Genomic DNA, 17,203 nt, shown 5'->3' on the forward strand with positions numbered 1-17,203 from the left:
ACACATCTGCATGTTTTTTGAGTGATTATACATGGTATTTTTTATTTTACTGTCCTTGTGTCCATTGCTAGTACAAAATACAATTGATTTTTGTATATTCACTTTGTATCTTGTGAACTTGCTGAATTCACTTTGTTTTCTAAAAGGTTGTTATTGTTGTTTTTGTTAAATGCTTTAGCATTTTCTATGTAGACCATCACGCCAATTGTAAGTAAAGACAGCTTTATTTCTTTCTTTCCAATCTGAATGTCTTTTATTTTCTTTTTTCCTCTCCTCATTTCTTGGGCTAGAACTCCCAGCACTTTGTTGAATAAAAATAGTGAGAGGGAACATCCTGGCTCTGTTTCCATGCTTGAGGGAAAAGCTCTCGGTCTTGAACATTAAGTCTAAAATTAGCTATTGAGTTTTTGTAGAAATTCTCTATCAAGTTGAGGAAGTTCCCCTCTGTGTTCATTGTTCTTTGAGTTTTGATCATGAATGTCAGTTGGTTCTTTTTTTTTAATAGACATAATTCACATACTATAAAATTCCCTTCTAGAGGACTTCCCTGGTGGTCCAATGATAAAGAGTATGCCTTGCAGCGCAGGGGACGTGGGTTTGATCCCTGGTTGGGGAAATAAGACCCCTCATGCTGTGGAGCAACCAAGCCCGTGTGTTACACCTACATATGCTCCGGAGCCCATGCAGCAAATAATTCGTGCATTGCATGAAAAAGATCCCGCATGACGCAACAAAGATCCCAGCTAAGACCCAACACAGTCGAATAAATAAAAATTTAAAACCAAACAAAAAACTCCTTTAAAAAGTATATAATTTAGTGGGTTTTAGTATACTCACAAGGTCGTGCAATCATCAGCATTGACCCCAGCATTTTCATCACCCCACAAAAGAAATTCTGTCCCCTGATCAGCAGTCACTGCTATTTTTCTTCTCCCCAGACCCTGGAAACCAGGACTCTCCCCTGTCTCTCTGGGTTTGTGTACTGAGGACATTTCATACAAATAAAATCACACAATATATAGCTCTTCTGTCTCACTTCTTCCGCTTCTCATAATGCTTTCAAGGTTCATCAGTATGGTGGCACATATCAGCAGAATCAGACCTCCGTGTCCACGGGTTCCGCATTTGTAGATTCAACCAGCTGTGGATCAAAAATATTTGAAAAATAATTTCATAAAATTTCCCAAAGCAAATCTTTAATTCTGTGTATGGTAGCTATTTAGATAGTATTTACATTGTATCCATGACTAGTTATATAACATTTATTTGGTATTAGGTATTATAAGACTCTAGAGATGATTTAAAGTATATAGGAGGATGTACATAAGTTATGTACAAATACTATGCCATTTTATATAAGGGACTTGAGCACCCACAGATTTTTGGTATCAGTGGGTCCTGGAACCAACCTCTCACGGCACTGGGGGACAAGAGTTTTTTCTCTCCATTTTATGACTGACGGATACTCCATTGTGCTGTGATAACACATTTTGCTGATCCACTCATCAACTGGTGAACATGTGGGTTGGTTCTTTTTTTTCTCTTTTATGAATAATGCTTCTGTGAACATTCATGTACAAATGTTCATGGAGACACATGTTGACAATTGTCTTGGGCATTATGCATAATTGATGAGTTATATAGAAACTCTATGTTTAAGGCTTTGAGAACCTGTTAGACTGTTTCATAGTAGCTGCAACATTTTACATTCCCACCAGCAATGCATGAGAGTTCCACTTTTTCCACATCTTCACCAACATTTGTTATTGTCTATCTTTTAGATTATAGCAATACTCGGGTGTGTAGAGTGATATCTCATTGTGGTTCTGATTTGCATTTTCTTAAAGAATAATGTTTTTTTTTAAGAGCTAATGATTTTTTTTAAAGGTTAATAATGTTTAGTATTTTTTCATGGTTTATGGACCCTTTCTTTAGAGAAAGAAAGTGAAAGAGAAAATGAAGTCACTCAGTCGTGTCCGACTCTTTGTGACCCCATGGACTGTAGCCTACCATGCTTCTCCATCCATGGGATTTTCCAGACAAGAGTACTGGAGTGGGGTGCCATTTCCTTCTCCATTCTTTAGAGAAATGTCTACTTAAATTTGTTGTTCTTGTTATCGTTCAGTTGCTAAGTTGCGTCTGACTCTTTGTGAGCCCACGGACTACAGCATGCTAGGCTTACCTGTTCTTCACTATCTCCTGGAGTTTGCTCAAATTCATGTCCATTGGTCACTGACGCTATCTAACCATCTTATCCTCTGCTGCCCCCTTCCCCTCTCGCCTTCAATCTTTCCCAGCATCAGGGTTTTTTCCAATGAGTTGGCGCTTCATGTCAGGTGGCCAAAGTATTGGAGCTTCAGCTTCAGTCCTTCCAATGAATATTCAGGGTTGATCTCCTTTAGGATGGACTGGTTTAATCTCCTTACAGTTCAAGGGACTTTCAAGAGTCTTCTCCAGCACCACATTCCAAAAGCACTGATTCTCTGGCACTAAGCCTTTTTCAGGTTCTCACAGCAAGAATACTGGAGTTGGTTTGCCATTCCCTCCTCCAGTGGACCATATTTTGTCAGACCGCTCCACTATGACCTGTCTGTCTTGGGTGGTCCTGCAGGACATGGCTCATAGCTTCACTGAGTTATGCAAGCCCTATTGCCACTACAAGGCTGTGATCCATGAAAGGGCTATTCAAATACTTTTTCCATTAAAAAAAAAACCAAACTGGGTTGTCTTTCTTGAGTTATGAGAATTCATTATATATTCTGGATTATTAGACCTTTATCAGATATATGATTTGCAAACATTTTCTTCCCTTCTATAGGCTATCTTTTCACTTTTTTGCTAGTGTCTTTTGAAACAGAAAAGTTTTAAGCTTTGGTAAAGGACTTCCCTGGTGGCTCAGACGGTAAAGCGTCTGTCTACAATGCGGGAGACCTGGGTTTGATCCCTGGGTTGGGAAGATCCCCTGGAGAAGGAAATGGCAATCTACTCCAGTACTATTGCCTGGAAAATCCCATGGACAGAGGAGCCTGGTAGGTTACAGTCCATGGGGTCCCAAAGAGTTGGACACGACTTAGCGACAGGGCTATAAAGTTCAATTTATCTACTTTTTTCCTTCTGTCAACTTCTACTTTGGTGTCATATCTAAGAAAATTCTCAACCTATGCTCAGAAAGAAAACTCCCAAGTTTTCCTCTAAGAGCTTTACAATTTTAGCTCTTACATTTAGGTCTTTGATCCATCTGGGTTAATTTTTGTATAAGTTGTGAGGTAGGAGGTCTAAATTCATTCTTTGCTATAAATACACAGTCTCACAAAACACTATTCTTTGGTCATTAAATTGTTTTATCACCCTCTTTGATATATAATAAATTGACTGTAAATGTTAGGATTTCTTTCTGATCTTTCAATTCTGTTCATTTGAACTATACCAGGTCATTCAATCTTGATTACTATAGTTTTATAGCTAAATATCGATTTTTGAAGGCTCTGTGGTCAGGTGCATATATGTTCATAATTGTCTTAAGGAATAGATCCTTTTATCATTACAAGGTATCCTCTTTCTCCAGTAATAATTTTTTGTCTTAAAATTTGTGTTGTCTGATGTTCGTACAGCCATTCCAGTTCTCTTTTGGTTACTATGAATGGCATATCAGTTTTCATTCTTTTATTCAACTTGTTTGTGTCCTTGAATCTGAAGTGTATCTCTTGTGGATAATATCAAATTAGGTCATTTAAAACAATCCACTTCGCCAATCTTGACCTTTTATTGGAATACTTAATCCATTTACATTTAATGTATTACTGATAACATAGGATTTATACCTGTCATTTTGTTTTTTTTTCTATATGCCCTATTTTTTGTTCCTCTATTTTTCCATTACCCCCTTCTTTCATATAAAATAGATATTTTCTACTATACTAATTCCCTTGTCTTCTCTTTCACATATTTTTTGAATTCTTAATGTTTGCCTTGAGGATTACAATTAACATCCTAACTTATCAAAATCTAGTTTGGATTAGTACCAACTTAATTTAAATAGTTTTGAAAACGTTGCTCCTAAGTAGCTCTTTCTCCTCCTGATCTCCTTTGTGCTACTCAGTTCAGTTCAGTTGCTCAGTCGTGTCTGACTCTTTGTGACCCCATGAATCGCAGCACGCCAGGCCTCCCTGTCCATCACCAACTCCCAGAGTTCACTCAGACTCACATCCATCGAGTCAGTGATGCCATCCAGCCATCTCATCCTCTGTCATCCCCTTCTCCTCCTGCCCCCAATCCCTCCCAGCATCAGAGTCTTTTCCAATGAGTCAACTCTTCACATGAGGTGGTCAAAGTACTGGAGTTTCAGTTTTAGCATCATTCCTTCCAAAGAACACCCAGGGCGGATCTCCTTCAGAATGGACTGGTTGGAGCTCCTTGCAGTCCAACGGACTCTCAAGAGTCTTCTCCAACACCACAGATCAAAAGCATCATTTCTTCGGTGCTCAGCTTTCTTCATAGTCCAACTCTCACATCCATACATGACTACTGGAAAAACCATAGCCTTGACTAGACGGACCTTTGTTGGCAAAGTAATGTCTCTGCTTTTGAATATGCTGTCTAGGTTGGTCATAACTTTCTTTCCAAGGAGTAAGCGTCTTTTAATTTCATGGCTGTAATCACCATCTGCAGTGATTTTGGAGCCCTAAAAAATAAAGTCTGACACTGTTTCCCCATCGAATTCCCATGAAGTGATGGGACCAGATGCCATGATCTTATGCAAAATACATTTTTACTATACTGTATGCTCTTTAACATTATTTATAATTGTTGTTTTATGCAGTTGTATTTCAAATAATACAGGAGAAAAAAAAAGAATTATAAACAAAAATAAACTCATAGTCTTCTTTATTTACCTATGTTGGTATCTTTACTTGGATTTGTTATCTTTCATGTGAATTCCAGTTACTGTCAAATGCCCTTTAGATTTAGTCTGAAGGTTCTGTCTTTATTATTGCGGTAGGATAGGTCTGCTAGTGATGAATTCTCTTTAGTTTTATTTCCCTGAGAATGTCTTAATTTCCCCTACAGTTTTGAAAGGTAGTTTCATTGGGTATAGAATTCTTTGTTGATAGACCTTTTCTTTCAGCACTTTGAATCTCTCTTCCCATTGCCTTCTGGTTCCCATGATTTCTGAAGAGAAATTTATTGATGACACTTATATAGAGTCACTTTGTTCTCTCTTGCTGCATTCGAAGTTCTCTCTTTAACTTTCAAGAGTGTGATGACCATGCGTCTTGGTGGTTGTGTGTACCCTGCTTGGAATCTGTTGAGCTTCTTGGATGTGCAGATTAATGTATGCCATCAAATTCTGATACTATCCCTGCCAGGGTGTGGAGTGAGGAACCTAATTTTAGCTGGCAAAGGTAAGTCTAGGTCCCTCACTTAAACTTTGCTGGCATGAGTGGTGGTGGGGCCACTGTTTTTGCTGGAGCATTTGGCTGGCATAGAGTGGTTATTGTCTTAAAGTATTCCATCTTCATAGGCTGTCTGTTTCCTCATCCTTTGGCTTGAAAGAACAGGCTTTTTGGAGGAACTTTCTTTTTTTGTTTTTGTTCTTTGTCTGGCATGTCCAGATTGCTAGCTTCTTTAATTGTAAATCTGAGATATACAATGCAGTAGAATACTCAAAGAGTCCACTATTGTGTCATTGCTTGGGTCCTGAGCAACAGAGCAAATCTGCCTTTTTCTCTCCACCTTTTTGACTTTAAAAAAAAAACTGTTTTCAGTTGTGTTTTGCTGAAAGAATAAAGAAGGGTGAATGAACTCCATCTCCCCAGAAATGGAAATTAACTATATTTCTTTTAAAAAGGTACTTTATCATAGCCACCTCATCTTGTTACATTTCTACCTTCCCCAACTCTCAGTGTCTGTTCTTTTCACAAATGTTATTCCTTCGTTATTCTCATTGAAGAGCCTAAATATGCTTATTTAAAGTCTTTTTTTTCCCCCAGACTATTCTATTATTTTAAATTCCTCTGGAGTCAATTCATATTATGATTATTGATTCTTGGTGGCTATTATTCTTAGCATTAGATGTCTTCATGGACTTCAGAGTTTTGACTTTAAGGCTGAATTTTGGGTAAAAGGGTATCTTTCATTTTCATTCCCTCTTTGTGTACTCAACGCTTTTCCTTCTGAGGAGCCCCTTGTCTCCATGGTCAAGCAGTTTGGGGCCACTCCAATGATACCTGGTCTGCAGTACAGAAATGTGTTTTATATTGGTGGTTCACAATTCCTGCCCCTCTGGGGTCTCCTTGTCAATCAATGAAAGTAATGATATTGGCTGTTCTCCCCAGCTCCAGGGCCATACTTTCATAGAAGGTGTTGGCCCGTGAAACGGCTGAAGCAGATATTTCAGACTCCCCTTTGACAGAGGGGTGGTCCCTCTCTCCCCTTTATTCAAATCGTAACACTGGCTCTGTTACCAGCTTTGTGTCCCCCTTATGCCTTGGGATTCAGAGCCCAGCTGGCCCATGGCTTTGCCAGTTCTCAGCAGTTTGTGTTTCTGGACTATGGTGGAGTTTAGATTGTTTTTGAGGCCATCTAGATCCTCTCAATACTCTTACTGTATAGTTTATTGTCATTCTGTGTTTGCGATAGAGAGCAGCATCTCAGAGCATGAGTCATAGTATTATATGGATCTGAAGTCAAATGCTCTGCTTGTTTGTCTTATTTTAATATTTATTTTCATTTTATTTATCTCTATTTATTCAATGCCACTTTATGTCCTATTTTAAATAGACGAAATACAAATAAATGATATATTCCTTGGAGTTCATGTTTGGTCATTTCTCAAATCAGGGTGCACCTTATTTTCAATGCACCTGAGAATTTAAGATGGATGGTGTCAGCCACACCTGGAAGTATAGCCGACACTTCACTCATATGCACAGCATCCTGTAACCTGGGGAGGTGCAACCCAAGCACTGAGGGCAGAGAAACTGCTGGGGTGACTCACAGGAGTGGATTCCTCTGTGTGTTTGGAAAAAGTAGGGGGTGGTAAAGAGGCACAGGATAATTTCTGCATTTGAAATCACTGACCTCAGTCAGGCTGAGCACAGCTCCTGCCTGCATGTGATGTGGGAGAGTTCACAGAAGCAGTTTAAGGAAACACTGTGTCCTTACTTTCTCCCCTTACTTTATGTCCTAGACACTTTCAGCTGGTCACAAAAATGCACCTTTTGTCACCCTGGGGTACACAGTTGTGGGCACAGCTAGACTATCCTTACTGAGTATGGACACCATCATGTCTCAATTCCTGTTTTATAGAAGCATAAACTGTAAAGATATGAGTGAAGCTGACTTTGCCCCAGGTCTGCCAAAGCGTGCAAGTGGCTGCCAGTTGTTTAGCCTCCTTGAAGACGATGTCTTCGAAAGACTAGCATGGTGGGTGTCTTTTCTCTCCATCCATGCTCCAGCCTTGAATTGACCATTTAGAATCAGCTCAGTACTCAACATTCAAAAAACTAAGACCAAGACATCTGGTCCCATCACTTCACGGCAAATAGATGGGGAAACAATGGAAACAGCGACAGACTTTATTTTCTTGGAGTCCAAAATCACTGCAGATGGTGACTCCAGCCATGAAATTAAAAGCCGCTTGCTTCTTGACAAACCTAGACAGCATATTAAAAAGCAGAGACATTATTTTGCCAACAAAAGTCCCTCTAGTCAAAGCTATGGTTTTTCCAGTAGTCATGTATGGATCTGAGAGTTAGACAATAAAAAAGGTTGAGGACCAAAGAAATGATGCTTTTGAACCGTGGTGTTGGAAAAGACTCTTGAGAGTCCCTTGGACAGCAAGGAGATCAAACCAGTCAATTCTAAAGGAAATCAGTCCTGAATACTCATTGAAAGGACTGATGCTGAAGCTGAAGCTCCAATACTTCAGCAACTTGATGGGAACAGCTGACTCATTGGAAAAGACCCTGATGCTGGGAAAGATCGAAGGCAGGAGAAGCAGGGGATGACAGAGGATGAAATGGTTGGATGGCATCACTGACTCAATGGACATAAGTTTGAGCAAACTCCAGGAGATGGTGAAGGACAGGGAAGCCTAGCATGCTGTTGTCCATAGGGTTGCAAAGAGTGGGACACAACTGAGTGACTGAACAACAGTAAGGTCAAGTGGGAAAAGCATACATCGTGTGTGCCAAGTTGCTTCAGTCGTGTCTGACTCTTTTTGAGCCCATTGACTGTAACCTGTCAGGCTCCTCTGTTCATAGGATTCTCCAGGTAAGAATACTGCCATGCACTCCTCCAGGGGATCTTCCCGACTCAACAGATGGAATCCGCATCTCTTATGTCTCCTGCTTTGGCAGGCGTGTTCTTTACCACTAGTGCCATGTGGGAAGCCCCAAAGGCATCCAGCGAAGTGAATCAAATAGCTCATCCACTTTGGCCCGGTATTGTCTTTCCTTGACAATTACCCTGGTGAAGCTGGCAGAGAAAATGGCTGGGGTTCGCATACATGTGTGGTTTATAAAACTTCCACATGGAAAATAAGATCGAGAGCTCTCAAAAAGGGGTCTATTAAATAAACTGGGTAGGCGGTTTCATTGGAACATAGGCAGTAGTTGAAAACTATGCTTTTTAATGAACAGTGTTCAAAATTCAGTGTGCTATTAAGGTCACAAAACAGTTCAAAAGACATAATAATTACTAATATTTTATAATATACTACATCTTAGAAAATGATTCGATGGAACTACAAAAATATTACTATTTCTTCTCTCAGGTGGAGGGACTCAGAGAGATATAAACTTTTTCAAAAGACTTCTTTGATATCAAAATTTTCTACAATGGATCTATACTACACTAAATTTTCTTGAAGTTAGTACAAAACGAAAGGCAAGTACAAATTTGTCCAAAAGCGCTGTTTCATCACTCCAAAAATAGCAGCCACTTTTTTATATAAAAGTCAACAGAACAATGTACTTCATTGGTGCATATCATTTACTTTTTACCTGGCTACACGTTAGGAACAATAAATTCATCAAAACTCTCGGCTGAATTAAAAGAATATATATATGAAAAGCAAGCTTCATTTAAAAGAATAAATACAACCTAGGCACACACAGCTTTACTAGCAGTCTTAGGTAGAATTTCAAAGGAAGACACCGCTTCTAATAACAAAACGTCAGTAACCACACTCATCACTGATTGGCTACTGAGGAAAGGCATGGGCCTGTACGTCACTTCCGGGGCGGGACCTGGGCCGCGCGGGAGCTGGTGGTCTCCATGGCAACCAGCGGGAACCTCGCTAGGCCCGCCTGCCGCCCACACCTCCGTGGTGCCCGCTCCCCGCCCGCGCCACGACCGGGGTCTCGGTCCCAGCCTGGCTCGTGCTCCCGCCAGAAGCTGCCCGCGCCCGCCTCCCGCCGCCGCCTCGACCTGACCTGACCGGGAAGCAGTTCCGGCGGGCTGCCGCCGCCGTGACTCATCGGCCAGCCCGCATCCCGGCCATCGGGCCATCTTGGTGGCGGCCGGCCCGGGCAGACGGAGCCGCGGAGGAAGCCGCGGAGACCCAGGTAGGCGCCCGCCGCCCGCCCTCGGCCCCCCGGCGCCGCCGCCGCGAGAGCTTCTTCCCTTTGTTCTGACCCATGTGGGCGCCGGTCCTCTGGCGGGGGGGCGCCCTCCTCGCCGCCCGCCCTTTGCCCCTCCCACGCCGACTCCCTCCCTTCGAACCCCCTTTCCGCAGTCGAAATCTTTTTTTTTTTAAACCGTGTTTTCATCCTTCAGGGCCCTGCAGCCCACTGTGGCCTTGTGAGCGCGGCGACTCAGGAGCGACATCCGGAGCTCGGGATCCGCGAGGGCCTGCACCCCCTGCCTGGCCCGGGGCTGTGCGCATCTCTGGGTCCGTCTGCCCTGCCCCTCTTGTTGGGTCTTCTCGGCCACGCTTGAGTCTTGAACCCCCACCCTTAACCCGATTGCTCTCTGGGTCTACCCAATTTTAGCATCACAGGTGCTCAGGTTCTGGGTTACCCAAACCCAACCCCAACCCCCCCCCCGTCACCACCACCTTCTCCACTTTTGTCAATCTCAGCCTTTCACTGACCTCTGGCCAACATGGTCCAACCCCAGACCTCAAAAGCTGAAACCCCAGCCTCTGCAGCTTCTCCTAGTGCCCCCATGGACGACGTCATCGACACCCTGACCTCGCTGCGCCTCACCAACTCCGCGCTCAGGCGCGAGGCCTCGACCCTTCGCGCAGAGAAGGCCAACCTCACCAACATGCTGGAGAGCGTGATGGCGGAGCTGACCCTGTTGCGCACCCGGGCTCGGATTCCCGGGGCGCTGCAGATCACCCCACCAATCTCGGCCATTACCTCCAATGGGACCCGACCGATGACCACACCTCCGACCTCTCTGCCCGAGCCCTTTTCCGGAGACCCCGGCCAGCTGGCGGGCTTCTTGATGCAGATGGACAGATTCATGATCTTCCAGGCCTCCCGCTTCCCCGGGGAGGCCGAACGAGTGGCGTTCCTCGTGTCCCGGCTCACCGGGGAGGCGGAGAAGTGGGCGATCCCCCACATGCAACCGGACAGCCCCTTACGAAACAACTATCAGGGATTCCTGGCCGAGTTGCGGAGAACCTACAAGTCTCCGCTGCGGCATGCCCGGCGCGCGCAGATCAGAAAAACTTCGGCCTCCAATCGAGCCATGCGGGAACGGCAGACCCTCTGCCGCCAGCTGGCCGCCACCGGCACAGCGCCCTGCCCGGTGCACCCAGCCTCCAGTGGGACCAGTCCAGCCCCGGCCCTGCCCACCCGAGCTCGGAACCTTTAGGAATCGGCCATCATCCTGGTCGCATCTGCAGCCATCCAGGTAGCATACCCCTTTGCTGCGTAGAAGAAATGTCCATACCACAGCATCACTTTGTTTGAAGACGTCCCTTCCTGCCTCTGTAGACCTGCTCCATGAGGACATCTCCTGTCATCACTCTGGGGCGCCCTGTGACCCACCTTGCTTCCTGGCATCACGTACTCGCTTGGGACCTCCACTGCATGTTTCCTTTCTCTTGCTTGCAATTCCAGCTCTTCTAGTGGCCTCAGCTCTGCCGCTTGGTTAGTCTCACTCACAATACACTTGGGACCATTTGGGCTGACGTTTTCCCCAGCCTGACCAGGTTCACGGATGCAGCTCCCCCACCCTCTGCAGGCCCTGGGGCAGTTCCCCACCTGATCGCCCTGTTCTCGGTGATGAGCTTGCTGGTGCCAAAAAGAAGCCTCTTTGGCCAGGCAGGTGGCTTGACCTGGAGAGGGGAGTCTGGCGTGCTGCCAGCCTCTCCAGGGCCCAGTGTAGCAGGTCGGGGCCTCATCTCTGCTGTCAGTGTCCGAGTGATCACGGCCGGGAGTGAGTTTCCAGGGTTCTCAGGGGGCCAGCTTCACTCTGCACAGGGGTAGGCAGTCACTGTGCCCCATTGCTGCCCCTGGGAAGATGGACAGTGCAGCCTTGGGAGCGGCTCCAGAGGCCGCACCCACCCCCCATCAGTGCCTGGCTTTAGCTGCCAGTGTTTTGATAGCACCAGGGTTGCGGGGAATCTGGAACTTGCCTGCTCAGAAGGTCATTGTGACTGGAATGGCTGGGCAGTTCCACATACGTGTCCATCTGTGCCTGAGGCCCCCTGGCAGGCTGAGGGATGGACTCGAGAGGCTCACTCTGCTGCCCTGGTGCCCCGTGGGAGTCAGTGGTGGTGTGCAGCCCCCTCTTCTCTCTGCCCCCCGCACGTGGAGGCGGGCCTGTCTGGCTTGAGACCAGTTCCCTTCTCCACGCAGGGGCATGTGGCCTTCACCTCAGCTCCTGGAGCCACACACATGGTCTCTAGGTCTCCAAAGCCTCTGTAGCATGCCCTCCCCAGGCCTGGGCTGTCCATCAGACATCTAGCCTCTGTCCCAGAAAACCTGGACTCAGGGCTGGGAGCCCCAGCTCCCCTGGACCCGTCACGGAGCCCTTAAGGCGAGGGGGTGTCTGCCTGTCTGACCGCAGCCGGGGCGGTGCTGGCATTTGCAAAGGAAAAGAGCAGTGGGCTGCCCAGGTCCGAAGGTGGCGACAGCACCGGGCTGGCGCTCGGGTCCTGAGTCCGAGAGACAGAGCCGTGCCTCCGAGTGGTGGGCGGCCTTGTGCTTTCTCCCCGGGACGCCCAGAGTCACTTTCTAGACGAGGCTTGGCCAGGCCCTTTGACCTGGGTTGCTCCTGCCTTATTCGATACCAATGACGCCCTGCCCCCAGGCTGTGGGGAAATGGGCCATCCTTCCCTGGGTTTATTGGTCCCGGCCTGACTGCAGGAGGATAACCTCTGTGCTCCCCCCTACAAGCCTGCATCTTGGGACCTCCAGAGGTTGTCTCCTAGGGACCCATGCCCTTCTGAACAATTTGATGATGCTGGGGAGAGTGACTGTGTTCTTAAAAGTCCACTGCCTGCAAAGTCAAGGTGGTTCCATGGCTGCTGGAGTTCACGGACCACTGCCACCCCCTCATCGTAAACTCTGTCAGCCCAATTGCCCTGCTGAACCACTGCCTGAACATAGGCTTCAGACCCCCCTAGATTCCGGCCAGACTGTTCAGGCGGGACCATGGTGCTCATTAAGCATGAAGTGGGGGAGACACAGGGGGACCACTCTTCAGGGGGACATGGGCTCTCCGGTGGGGGGTGCACAGACCCTTGCACTTCCTGCTCTCTTTTGCCTGCCTGCCAAGTAGAGGTGCCCACAGCTGAAGGGGTATGGTGGCACCCACAGGAGAGGGGGCCTGCAGGGCTAGCTGGCACCTTGAAGGTTTCCACATGGCCTGGCCCAGCCAAGGCAGGAGACCCAGCCCGAGAGCAGGGCAGGAACTGCTTGCCAACCTTGGGGTCTTCCCAGGTGGCATTCAGAAGTTCTACCGCATTCGCATCTGCGCCTTGTTTCAGCCGCTGCACCTCGCTAGGCTGAGGCCTGCCCTCTGCATGTGGGTCCTTGTGCCCAGCCCTGGCTGCTGCCTCAGCTTCGCTTGGCTTGGTGGTGTGGCAAGCCGTTGGTGCTCACGGTTACAGGTTGGGGACTGGTGCTGTTGGACGTCCGTGGCCTTCTTGATTGCCTCCTGCAACCTCGGAAACCGGAGTGGATGTGAGGCTTGGGGTTGGATTTGGAAGAAGCCCCACGGTGGGAGCCCCAGGTGGCTCTAGTGGAAGACACCCTCGTCCCCAGCTGGAGAGGACACCCACGCTCCATGCAGCCCAGAGCAAGAACACATGGCTGAGAGGCTCAAGTTGAAGGCAGTGGCGGAGGAGAGCTGCTCTGTACATATTTGGGGGTTATGATTTCTCTAAATTTAAGAGAACAGATGTTGCTTTATAAAAGGGCCAGGCAGTTAGTAGTGTTAACTGCATGTGAAGGAAAGGTTTATGTTTTCACGGTGTCCACGGTACTCAGACTGCCTGTGACTGTTCCTTGGTCTCCACGTTGCCCCATCTGGTAAGAAAGATTCATAGTATAGCAGGCACCATTTGAGATCAGAGTTCGCAGGGGCGACCTCTGGCCTGCTGTATTGTGCGACCTTGGGATTAACTTAATGTCCCAGAGCATTTCGGTGACTTCTGGGAAAAAACCAAGACCCGTGTCCCTGGTCCCAGGTGAGTATGTAATGAGTCGTGACACAGAGCCCAAAAGTGCCGTGTGAAATGCAGGTAAGACTTTGCTGATGCGCAAGCTGCTGTTGTCAAGAGGGACAGAACCACATGCTGGACCACGATTCTGGCCTTGAGGAGAATGAACAGATGTGGGGAGAGCTGGGTAGGTGCTTAGATTACTTTAAGGGAGCAGCCCTGTGAGTGTGTAAGAGCACACACACCCCAACCAGCTTCCAGGGCTGGGGTTTGGGCGGGAAGAGGGAGAGAACTTAGCAGAGGTTCTGTCCATCTTGCAGCCGGAGTGGGAAGCCTGGATCTCCTCTACCTGAGAAGCCTTAGGTCAGGGGCTTAGAGATGAAGACACAGCTGGACTTGAGAAGGCACGAAAGCTTGGCCGTGTGGGGAGAGGGCTGGGGTTTAGGAAAATCCCATCACCCACCGCGGGTGGACAGAGCCAATGACTCTGGTGTAGTTGTGGGGTCCCCGTGTTGAGTGTGGCGGGCACAGCACAGATGCAGTAGATGAGGCGGGGGCTACTGCTAGCCCCTTGCTGCAGCACCACTGACTCCTTCTCGTAAGTAACCACGTACTAGTTCGTATCATTATCAAAGTCAACCTACACATTATAGAAATTTTGGAAAATGGAGTAGAAAGATGTACAATTTTAACATTTTGGTGTCTCTCCTTGCAATCTCCCCTCACCCCAGTCATGGTTCCTCCGCTTCTTTAGCACTGGGACGCTACCTTCTGTAACACGGTCCTGTGTAGCTGTTCTCACTTATGTCACGGGCAACTTTCTCATCATTTTGAAATGGCTGCGTACTCCACCATCAGGCAGTGCCAGTGGTTGATCACCAACGCTCTTACTAATTTTTCACCATTGGAAGTCGACGACTATCTTTGTGCGTAAAGCTTTCCCCGATTCAAGTTATTTCCTTAGGATAGATCCTCAGAGGTGGGATGATGGAATTAAAGAATATGAGAACCTTCGAGGCTCTGATTACTTATTGACAAACAGTTTCCAGAAATGTTTGTGTCCATTTACACGGCCACCAGCAAGGATAAATGTGCCCATCTACCATCTTGCCAGCACTGAGTGTTCTCACCTGGTTAAATATTTGCTAATCTGGTCATGGAAAAATAGCATTGTATTTTAGTTTGCATTTCTTTTTTTTTTAATTTCTGGCAAACTAGAACATCTTTCACGTTAAGCAGTTGTATTTCTTTTGTGCGTTGTCGTGTCCTCCGCTCTTACCTACTGGCATTTGATACGTTTGTATGAGCTCGTTGCATATTAAAGATATTAACCTGTTGTGTGTTGTGCTCGCTGCACGTGTTTCCGGCTTTTTATTACTGAGATTTTAACCTGATATATAGCCAGTCTGTCCCTTCACTGGGCCCTGTGCCCACCAGACTAACACAGTGCAGGCGCTTGTATTTGTCCCTTTTGTTCATGGCTGTATCCCTGCACCTGTAACGGTGTGTTAGGACACACAGTAGGTACGCCATAAGCGTTTGTCGGACTGTTACATGGATGGATGTGCTGAGTGCTGGGACCCCACCGAAGCACTTACAGACCCAGGACTGCCCCAGAATCCCTTCACTCATTCAAAATCCTTCAGGACCCCAGAGAGCTTCTAATGTAGGTTTTGTTGATCAGTATTTGCTATATCACGAATTAAGATGGAGAATGTTTCTAAATGCTAGAAGATAAATTCATTACCTGACCACATAAACAGCATATTTTAAAGAAAACTGTTTTTAAAAAAACGGGGGTGGGTGGGCGCGCAGTTTTCACTAAATTCTTTCATGGTTTTGCAAATTTCTTTCATGTCTGGCTTAATAGAAGACAGCTGGGGCCTCAGACCTGCCCCTGCTCTTCATCTTTTGCAAGATCACCCATCATGTAGTCTCTGGAAAATTCCGCTGTACACTCAGGAGACAGTAGGAGTGGAAAACGCCCAGATATTTTGGTAGCATTATGAAAACAGGAATGCCTCCCAGGCCCGGAAGAGGTCCTGCCCACTTTGAGAACCTCTGGTCCAAGAAGAGACAGAACAGTCCGTCCTGCAAACACCTCCATCTGTTCTTTGTGGTTTCCTTCGCTGCTTTAAACTTAAGGCCTTTGTTTCCCTCTAGAATTAATAAAGACATTTCTGGAGTTAGTTTGGTTTGTAGTGTGAGGTGAAGATCTGACTTGACTTCGTGTTTAAACCAATAACCCGAGCTCATCTACTCTCATCTATTTTAACTTCATTCTCTGCTTCATTCATGTGTTTCTTCATCCCATCTGAAAATCTTACCTATCAGAGGGCCAACTTTCCCAATATCTGATGATCCATTTTCTTCCCCCAGAACCTCCTTTTAAAAAATGACTTCGGGGCTTCCCAGGTGGCTCAGTGGTAAAGAATCCACCTGCCAATGCAGGGGACACGAGTTGGCTTCCTGGTCTGGGGAGATGCCCCATGCCGCAGAGCAGCTACAGCGCATGCACCACAGCTGCTGAGCCTGTGCTCTAGAGCCTGGGAGTCGCGACTGAGGAGCCCGTGCACCCTAGGGCTCGTGCTCTGCAACAGCCGGAGCCGCCGCAGTGAGGCAAGTCTGTGCAGTGCGCCGAAGGGGAGCCCTCCCGGGCCACAGCTAGAGAAGAAAAGTCCACGCGGCAGTGGAGTATCCAGCCCAGCCAGAATTAAATAAAACCGAAAAATGATTTTGTGTTATATTTTGTGCTCCTCTCTAATGGGGGGATCTTCCCCTTCTGGTTTTCTTGGCTGTTCTTGCCAGATGAACATAAAAATTAATTCTAAATTTTGCTCCACCTCCCAGTACAGGCACAGGGCTGCCCAGTCCCGTACAGGCCAGCGCCCTGGAGGGTGGGTGGCCTCTGCTCTTTCTGCCCTCGGAAGGCCCTGCCCGGGGCATTTCAACCAACATTCCTCTCTGACTGGTGGCTGGTTTGGGGTTGGGATAAAAATCTATGCCCCAAGTGGCTATCCTGCTGTGTGCTGAAGCATCTTCTGTTTGGAAGTATCTAGAGCACTGGCTGGCCCCGGAAGGCTGGTCCTGAGAGGTTTACAAGGGCCAGCCTGCCTCTTTCCGTGGACCTTCCCTGGGTTCCGGAGCCTCTGGAGGTAGCTGGGAAGTGTTGTGGATTCCAAATGGTATTGAAAGTGAAAGTGAAGTCGCTCAGTCATCTCCGACTCTGTGACCCAGTGGACTGTAGCCCACCAGGCTCCTCCATCCATGGGATTCTCCAGGCAAGAATACTGGAGTGGGTTGCTATTTCCTTTTCCAGGGGATCTTCCTGACCCAGGGATCGAACCTGGGTCTCCCACATTGCAAGCAGACACTTTAACCTCTGAGCCACCAGGGAAGCCCTCCCAAATGGTATTGTGTCCCCAGAAACCTGCCGGTCACACTTTAAGCAGCACATTTAAACCAGCAGAGAGAGCCTGCCGACTCTCTCAGATCTTATCTGAGCAGTCTCAAAGACGGGAGGCCTCTGTGATCAGCCAGTGAGTTTCCAGCGGCCGCCTCAGGCTCCCGGCCTCTGCT

The 17,203-nt window shown here is 47.2% G+C and overlaps 1 protein-coding gene and 1 long non-coding RNA gene across 4 annotated transcripts; one reads left to right on the plus strand and one right to left on the minus strand.

The window, feature by feature from the left end:
* Window positions 1-793: 793 nt before the first annotated feature.
* Window positions 794-9,576, minus strand: LOC102408335. The gene is made up of 2 exons (XR_327972.4): window positions 9,438-9,576; window positions 794-1,141 (listed from the first exon to the last, which is right to left on the minus strand). It is a non-coding gene; the product is annotated as an uncharacterized LOC102408335 (long non-coding RNA).
* Window positions 9,245-14,960, plus strand: RTL6 (retrotransposon Gag like 6). 3 transcript variants are annotated; one of them, XM_006063299.4, is made up of 3 exons: window positions 9,245-9,569; window positions 9,781-10,866; window positions 13,073-14,960. In XM_006063299.4, exon 2 carries the CDS (start codon window positions 10,108-10,110, stop codon window positions 10,825-10,827), a length of 720 nt encoding a protein of 239 aa, XP_006063361.3. In that variant the 5' UTR covers window positions 9,245-9,569; window positions 9,781-10,107; the 3' UTR covers window positions 10,828-10,866; window positions 13,073-14,960. The 3 variants fall into 3 exon arrangements, with proteins under 3 accessions (XP_006063361.3, XP_044796719.2, XP_006063360.3); XM_044940784.2 differs by having other exon boundaries at window positions 10,085-14,960; XM_006063298.4 differs by having other exon boundaries at window positions 9,246-9,569; window positions 9,781-14,960.
* Window positions 14,961-17,203: the final 2,243 nt, after the last annotated feature.

Source organism: Bubalus bubalis, chromosome 4 (genome assembly GCF_019923935.1).
Source record: "Bubalus bubalis isolate 160015118507 breed Murrah chromosome 4, NDDB_SH_1, whole genome shotgun sequence".
NCBI lineage: Eukaryota > Metazoa > Chordata > Mammalia > Artiodactyla > Bovidae > Bubalus > Bubalus bubalis.

Coding starts and splice junctions, on each gene's coding strand:
- RTL6 (XM_006063299.4), top strand. CDS start 10,108: ATGGTCCAACCCCAGACCTCAAAAGCTGAAACCCCAGCCTCTGCAGCT.